The sequence below is a fragment of the Saimiri boliviensis genome, chromosome 3 (genome assembly GCF_048565385.1).
Source record: "Saimiri boliviensis isolate mSaiBol1 chromosome 3, mSaiBol1.pri, whole genome shotgun sequence".
In the NCBI taxonomy this organism is placed as follows: Eukaryota; Metazoa; Chordata; class Mammalia; order Primates; family Cebidae; genus Saimiri; species Saimiri boliviensis.
The window spans coordinates 64,008,490-64,017,365 of NC_133451.1; the positions used below are offsets into that span (position 1 = coordinate 64,008,490).

At 35.7% G+C, this 8,876-nt stretch overlaps 1 protein-coding gene across 1 annotated transcript; it reads left to right on the plus strand.

Annotated features, from left to right (window-relative positions):
- The first annotated feature begins 6,838 nt into the window (after positions 1 to 6,838).
- CABS1 (calcium binding protein, spermatid associated 1) lies at positions 6,839 to 8,026 on the plus strand. Its single transcript, XM_003931922.4, has one exon. It carries the CDS (start codon positions 6,839 to 6,841, stop codon positions 8,024 to 8,026), a length of 1,188 nt encoding a protein of 395 aa, XP_003931971.1.
- Positions 8,027 to 8,876: the final 850 nt, after the last annotated feature.

Sequence of the window (8,876 nt, forward strand, 5' to 3'; positions counted from 1 at the left end):
TATAGAATACATTTCAAAAGAGGCAGATCAACTTTGTCTTTCTATCTGACACCCCTCTGTCAGATAGAAATATTCCACATAATGAGAATAGGATAACTATTATACCTGTCAACAGCGCCCTTGAATATGATGCAGATAACTATGTTTTTGCACCAGTGGAGAAAAGAAGTGGTCCCCTTACAGAAGAAACCATAGTGACAAATAACTCCAATGCACTTGAGTCCCATGAATTCTATGCTGGTGCTGCCGTCTCTGAATGTTTTTCTCAAGGAACTCCAACTGATATCAGTACCAGAAAAAAAAAAAAAAAAAACGCCAAAGCCTGATCTTCAAAGAGGAAAATCCTAGCAATGATACGACTGTCCTCAAAGGTTCTACTGCCAATTTTAACACTAAGACTCCAAGGTTCATGATTTATTCTCTAACTGATCCAAGTTGGAATTTTTTACCTGAATTTCTAGATGAAACAAATCTGAAAAATGGTCCTTTAATTGGAAACAACACAACCATCATTGCCTCTAAAAGCCAAAAAACGAAATATCCTCTTGTTTCAGACCCAGAACTACTGTCAACAATAGGAAAGAGCGAGATGTTCACAGCTGATTCCACTGATACTGTCGTGATCACCATTCCTACAGAATGCAAAGGCCTGTTCAATAGGAAAAGTGTTTCATCTTCTTTTTATAAGAATGTTGCCCTACATGTAGCAAAGGCCACCACAGAAGCCAGATCTGGTCCTGATAAACTTAAAACAAATTTGGCAGATGTACTCCATTCACAGACCAGCATTATTCCTGTGATTGAGTTCAATGTCATTCCTGATGACGATCTGTTCTTCATCAGTAAAGATACTAAAGAGGCAAGCTACAGAGCTTCAGTTTTTTTCACGTCCATGAATGAGCCAACCAGCACTGTGGGGGATTCTACTGTTCCTTCCACTGAAGGCAGTTAGGTAAGTGGTGATTTTAAGTCACCTGGAGAAGATAATATTAAGTCTAGAGGATTCCCATCTCTGTTAAGAACCAACATGCTACTTCCTAATTTCTTAACTGAAAATCCAGAAACCTCTGGCCTAATGAGAGATAACTCCTTTTCTGAATCTTCAAAAACTAGGTCAGAAGAGTTAGAAAGAGCAACTGAGTATGCTGGTGACACTAATGGGGCAATGTCCCAGAGAGGTAGGTTACAATAACTCAAACTGACATTCATTTCTATCCCTTGGCTTGGCAAGTTTCTCCAATTGAATCCACATTTTCCAATAATCCCACAAATAGTGAAATTAACTTTTCCTTTTCTGTGAATGGAAATACTCCTGGAAAGTATGAAACTGAGACTGATAAAATATATTTCAAATATCAAAGAGCAATAACAAAAGCTTTTTCCCCCATAAAAGAGTCTCAGAATAATGTCTACAAGATAAGAAAAATAGCTAATCTTCCTGATCAAGAAAATCCAGCTGCTCTATTTAAATTAAGTCACTTTACAAATACAATATATCTCATTCCAGCTACATGGAAAATCCCTCCTTCAGCAACCCAGCTCAATCTTCTCTCCAACAGTGACAATGATGTCAATGAAGAATTCCCTATTTCCAAAGCAGGAAACTCATTTTCAGAAGATACCAGCACGCTAAAAAATGATTCTTTCACTGTGGAATTTGATGATACTTCTTCCAAATCTCAAGCACCTCCCAATTTAAAAGGAATTTCTTCCATTTATTCCACATTAACTCTTTCAGAAGCATCTAGACCTAATAATTAAAGCTCTACCTCTCATGATAGAATCTCTAACATAGACAGGTCCAGCACAAACACTCCAGCAAGATTACATGACCGACAATGGAGACTAACTCTTCCTTCTGATTTCACAACATCCATGGGTACTCTCAAATATTCCAAACTCACTCCTGTTACTAACATGGGAAAAGATATCACAAAGAAGATTAATTATAGTTTTCTACCTGAGGAAACAATTATTCCATCTGACCAAGTTATCATTTTGCCTATTACCATTACCTCTGGAAAAGACATGGCAAGCACTTTTAAAGGGAATATACTTAAGCACAAAGATTTTATAGAGAGTGAGCAAGCTGCTGAGTATGAGAGAAATTATTTTATAAAAGACATCTCAGAAAGGAAGAAGTCACTCCAGTGTATGCAGATGATATAATTATTATATCTGATGGCAGTGGCTCTGAATATGTCTCAGATGACTCTGTCTTGGAATTAGAGGATAAAGCAAATAATTCCTTTATAACAATGAGTACACTCAGATATGCTCCTAAGAGACATATGTCTCATGTGCTGTATACCACAGTGGCTCCTTCAGATAGTCTCTCGAAAGCAACATCATCAGAGTTCAAAGATAAAGAAAATTACCAAGCCATAATTCCTAGACAGAAAAACAAGAACTCTGACATCGAGGCCATTCTTTTCAAAGATCCCTATGTCAATGTCAAAACCAAACCTCAGAGACCCACAACTCACTTCCTAATCAAGGCAAGTAAAAATCCTTCTAGATTTTATGACAAAACATCTGTGAAAAAAGGTGCCATAAATGGTGATGATGACATCATAATTCCCTCTGGAAGCTCTGACTTTGAAAATGAAATAATTGAGTATTCCATTTTTTCATATGTAAAACCAGTAGTTGACAACAGAAAATTCACAACTGATAACACTAATCATGTTATCAAAAGTAGTTATAGCTTGTTCAGAGAAAACATATCACCTACCACTTATAAGACATTTACACCCAGCAAGGCAGACACTATCATATCCAGTATATCTGATTTTGCTGAAGATGAAACAAGCATAGCTGTGGCATCTGATTGAAGGTTTAGTGATTTTTCCTTTAGCTCAGCTTTCTAGTGATGAGATTTTCAATGTGGATAAAAACACAGCTCTTACTTTTTCTCCTTTGAGAAAGATGTTTTCCGTTAAACCAAATGTTCCTGCTATCTCCACTGAGAACAGAAGTAACATTGCCATTTCAGCCCTTCATCAAAGAGTGTTATGTCTCTAAAACCTATATTTGTTAGAGTGCCTAAACTCTCATCTTAACTGCTAATTCTCATAAGGGAAAACTTATATCATCATCCAGCAACGTTAATTTCAGCAGCATTAGAGCCTATGCCAACAGATTTCCATTACTTTAAGGAAGATATTACCTCAGGAAGACAAAACATTGAAAGTCAAATTGTCCTGAACATTTTTCCATTGGTCTGTATTGTTCTTCAAGTTAATTACATTGACTCTTCAGACAATATCAAGATGTCAAACCTAATGCATCTGCTACTCTTGTTACCAGGGACAAAAATTTTGATGCTGATGCATCCGCAATTTGAAATTCAGGATCTAAGAAAACAAGCACCAAGTGTTCTATTTTTATTCCTAATGAATATAATGATCTGAATTTCTATTACACAAGAGAAATAATTAAAGCTTTTACAGTGAAAAACACAGCTAGTGAATTTTAAGTGAATCATCTTATAGATGGAAATATAATAGGAAATGATACAGTTATCCAGATGGAAACAAACTCTGTACAAAACGCTGACCAAAACTCTTATGAATGAATCTCATTGCTGGTGACAAATCAGTCAATAGGGATTATGACAGTGTCCCTGTAGCAGCTTATTCAAGCTTTCCCACACCCAAGGATTCCCTCCCAGCTAGATCTGTTTCTCACGAAACCAACTTCATAGCCAGGGACTCAGATTGCTAACACAGTTATTGCCTTTATTCCTACTGATTAAAAAAATAATAATTCATCTTACACAGAGGTCATTCTCCTGGTAAAAGGAAATCCTCAGCTGGAATTAAATATAGCCAATAGCAGAAAAGCAAATACTGAATTTCAACCTTCAGAAACCACTAATGTTACTCATGAATCCATTGTTGATATGAAAAAGGTATTACCTAGAGTAAAATAAATTTCTCTTTTTCCACAAACTAACAAGGAAATTGAAGAAAACACTTTAATTAGGGATGATATTTCTCAGTTATGGGTAAAAACAATTACTCCAAATCCCTGGGGATCCTACAAACAGCAAAGTAGATATGAAGATTGTGACTTATGCTGCTGTAAATGTCATCTTCCTTGGAAGCAAAGAAATAGCTAACAGACCAACATACCCTTCAACAATTTCTTTAGTCATGCACACAAATTCCAAACACTTGAGGGAAAGAGGACAAAACTGTGGATGTTGACATAACCAAATCCCAAAATGTGACTGTTCCTGTCACTTCTTCCACTATTTCTGAAGATGGAAATTATTTTGTGAGTGAAGATATTGAAACTGGAACTTCTTTAGTGACTTCATTATGATTATAATCATCTCAATTAAGGTTCATAACTTATTTTCCTCAGTAAATTCATAGACTCTGAAGATACATGTAGGCTTTTGCTAAACAGGAATTCTAGTGTTCATAGGAGACACCACTTATCTAACAGCTGATTATTTTAAAATCACACATGACACTTCTTCTGATGAATCTCAAGATATTCTCCATACAAGGAAAGTCTCAATGTGGACATCAGTGTGACACTGGCATTTTCAAAGTCTGTTTCTAAAGACTCTTTCCCTAGTCAAGTATCCCTGAAAAATCATATGTGTGCCAAATAACCTTCCTGGGGTTTTACTGAGAAATCTTCTCCCTTTATTAGCAGTTTTCACCTTGTCACTTAAATGTAAGGAATATACTCTGAAACACATGTCAATATATATAAATGTAATACTTGCCTTGAAAAAGGTAAAGTGTTCCCATTAGTGTAATAGACACTCCAACAATGGAAGAAACTACTATTGAGATTAAATAAAACATCTATAGAATCTGATTCTCCGTCCTTAAGTCAGATAATGTCTTCAATGGCAGTGATCATTTGGTCAAAAAGGAGTATACTATTATGTATTCTCTAGAGCACATAATTCCAGTTTCATCCTCAAGACAGCTGAAATTCATGTGGTTCCACCAGGATCTTCACCATATGCTTTCCTCTCTTTGATGGATGACGCACTCAATCTAAAGCATTCTTTTGAAGAGCAGTGTTTTTGAAAACTTAGATAATTTTAATAGCATTCCCTTTAGAGGAGGAACAATTATGCTGCAATCAGTGTGATCCTGCCTCACAGCTGTACTAGTGGAAGTAGAGCTGGTATGATCACAGAAGTAACTTCTGAAATTAAAGACTATCAGATAAATTAATATCAATGAAAATGATGTAATTATTTCAACTAACATATCTACTTGGAGATGAAATGCTCATAAAACTATATATTTTATAGCTTATTCCAGCTCTCTTTATCATTACAAATACCTAGTCTCACAAGATATCTTCTAGCAAATATACAGTAACGTTTCCATCTTCTTTTTTCCTTTTTGTACACAAAAAACCTCCCCCAAAGTAGGTACCATGTCTTCTGTTTACAGCATATATTCTGAATTAAGTTTTATAAGCATTAGATGATGAGGGACAAAAATAGAAGTTAAGAAAATCCTCCCACTAAGTAAGCTTACTCGGAGAATAACTTTACCCTGTGGCTTTCCTTACTGGCACAGGAACTTATGGCATTTCTGTTTAGAAACTTATTTTTACAAAAAAAAAAAAAAAAAGATAATATATCCTCAACCAGGCTAATTGTCTAGAGAGAAAGCTAAAAACTTTGAAATTGAGTTCATATTTAATAAAGAATAATTCTTTGTCCTTGAGATTGAACTCACTATTCAGGCTAATGTTGCTGCCCTTTCTCAGATTTAGTCGTGTCTGAGTATGAAAATTCAATTTCTTCTAACAACACTGGGAAAAGACTCGTTTTAACATTAACACTAGACAGCAATCTGCTTTCATCTAATTTACCTAAACCTTAAGGTTGATAACACAATGATGATGTTTGATATAATTAGCACTATTATTTAGAAAACTCCCTCTGAAATTAAAAATATAGTTCTTAACAATAATGTAGTTATCCACATTTGATTCTTATTTCTGGGTGAATTTTGACACATAATACCAGCTTTCTGCCAGTGATAACCGTTCCTGCCTTTTGTAGTTAAAATAACAGCCAATGCAGAAAAACATTCCTAAACAATTTTAACATACAAAACTTTAGACTCTCACTGTTACTTAAGTAAATTCCAGAAGAAGTAGGAAATGCAATGAAGAAAAAAACAGTAAAGACCCTAACAGTCCAGTAACTATTTGTTACTATCTCTACTGAAAATGTGAGACTTCCTGTTATGAAGCAGGGAACTAACTGAATTCCCGGCTACTTAATTATCTCTGTAGCTATACTTACTGCCAACAACACCATTAATTTTTTTAGATACCAATTTTTTTTAATACCATGAATCTTAAGGGAAAATGGCTTTACCTCAAAAAGACTCTGTTACTTATTTGGAAGACAGACCACTTTAAGCTGATGCTGATAAACTTGTGGCTTCCAGAGTTTTTCTTACTAATACTAAATCCACAAGATACCTGGCAGTCTCTGCTATGCCTGTTTCAAGTGACCCTACCTCCATATCAGGAGACATTTTTCTTATCATCTGCAACATGGTAAATCTTAAGTTCCGTGAAATTGAAATGCTTGGCTGTGAATTTGATTCCGTAATCAGAGTGGACCCTATTGTCTTTTCATCCAACATCAATACTCCTGCAATCAGATGACCAATCACAACACAGAAACAACCTCCAAGGAGAGCCAGTGCCATTGCCTCCATAGCTGATGCAACAATCACCATGATGACCCAAGCTTTAATCACTCTGATGAACACTGCTCTCCTGCCCACAGACACCACCAAGCCCAGAAGCAAGACCTCTGAGAGTCCCTCACCCCATGGCTGAAGATGGTTTGCCTAAAATTTATTCTCATCCTCCAACAGAAAGCAGTAAAACACCAACTGCAGCAACTATTTTCTTTGGGGCTGACAATGTTATTCCCAAAACAGAAACAACTATTACTTCAGAAGGAGACCATGTCACTTCAGTAAATGAGTATATGCTAGAAAGTGATTTTTCAACAACTACAGGCAACAAACTTACACCTACAAAGGAAAAACTCAAATCAGAAGACGATATGGGGATCCGCTTTCCTAAGTCAACAACTCACCTAGAGAAAGAAATTACCTCTCTGACTGGCACTACAAACTCTACAGAAAGAGACTCTATTGCTGAAAATTTCATGCCGGTGAAAATTGGGAATATTTCATCACCAGTTGCTACCGTTTCTTTAATTGATTTTTCCACTGACATAGCAAAAGAAGGTATCTTCTTGGCTACCACTGACACAGGAGATGCAGAGATCTCAATAACATCTGAAGCCTCTGGCACACTAAAGGACAGCAGTGCTGGTGTTGCTAACACTCCTGCCTTTCCACATAAAAAGGATGAAGCTGATATAAACGATTGTAATTCCTCCATCAAATCCAATGTCCCTGCTGATGAGGCTCTCCAGATCACTGATTCCATTATTCCTGAGCATGAAATCCCTTCTGCTCCTGAAAAAAACTTCACTACTATTCCAGACATAACTGCCCTTAAAGAAGAGAAAATAACCAAAATTGGCTTAAGTGTTTCAGAAGATGACACCAGTGCTGTGGCTACATTTATTGAATCTGATGAAGAAAAGTTTATCACTGTGTTTGAACTCACTACCTCTGCTGAAAAAGACAGAGATAACCAGGAAGATACCCTGCTAACTGATGAAGAATCTACCGAGGGAGCAAATATCTGGATGGAGAGAGATACTACAAATGAAGCTGAGACCCATTCTGTTTTGCTTACTGCTGTTGAATCCAGATATGACTTTGTTGTCCCTCCATCAATAGCTACAAACATGGTGAAAGAATCGTCTACAGAAGATTTGTCTAAAACTGATAGAACAGAGACTGTACCTAAAATCACTGAGCCATTTTCTGAAACTACCTCTGTATTAGATACCCCAAACTATGAGGAAGACACCTCCACAACTGGAACGGGTATCTTTGAACTACTGAAAGAAGATCCAGATGAGTTCATGATTTGAAAGCAGGAAGAGGGATACCATTGTGCAATAATGTAGCAAATTAGAATTGTGCAATAACCTAGCAAACTAGTCTTAACATCTAAGAAGCTTTTCCAACAAGCAAAAACCTATAGAAATGAAAGAATGTGGGCATTGAAGGCAAGTATTTAACTTAGTAAATGCAGATACACAGGACTACAGATCATGCAGCAAATTTAAGGCAACCTAAAAAAAAAGCAGTGTAAGAGTTCCCCTAGTATCACAAAGTTTCCATTGTCTCACAATTCCTTAATGTAAAATTTTTCAGCCTAGCCTTCAGAGAGTACAAAGACAGAGCAATGTAAAAGCTCACTTCGTATAATGTTTAGCGATGCATATCATTTAGTTAATAGTCAATTTTATATTTTAGTGAGAATTAAGGATATGAAGAGAATCAAATTAACATCTCAAAAACATTACCATAGCACTAAAAAGTTCTCCCAAAATGCTTGTTCTAAATAATTTTCTCATTAGTATTTCACCAATGATTTTCTTCTATTTGAAAAATTTTTAATCCTTGCTCATATAAGAATTAAAACAATTCGGTAATTGTTTAGCACCTACATGTAAGATACATAAGATTTGTGATAGGGTTCTTGGCACATGTTAGATACAAACTAAAGCAAAATGATATTTTACAAATATGCATATTTGTCAGAAAAATATTCTGTAAACATATATATCAATTTAATTTTCTTTCTGTTAAAATATGTTTTCTAAATTTTTGTTCATGTTTTCCAGGTCATAATCACTGAATATCACACGCTTCTTATGATTCTTGTTAGCAATTCAAGGACATAAATCTTCATTCTTTTCTGGTGCAGACTACTTA

Excerpts from the sequence above, each read along its gene's own strand:
- CABS1 (XM_003931922.4), top strand. The coding sequence starts at position 6,839 with ATGGCTGAAGATGGTTTGCCTAAAATTTATTCTCATCCTCCAACAGAA.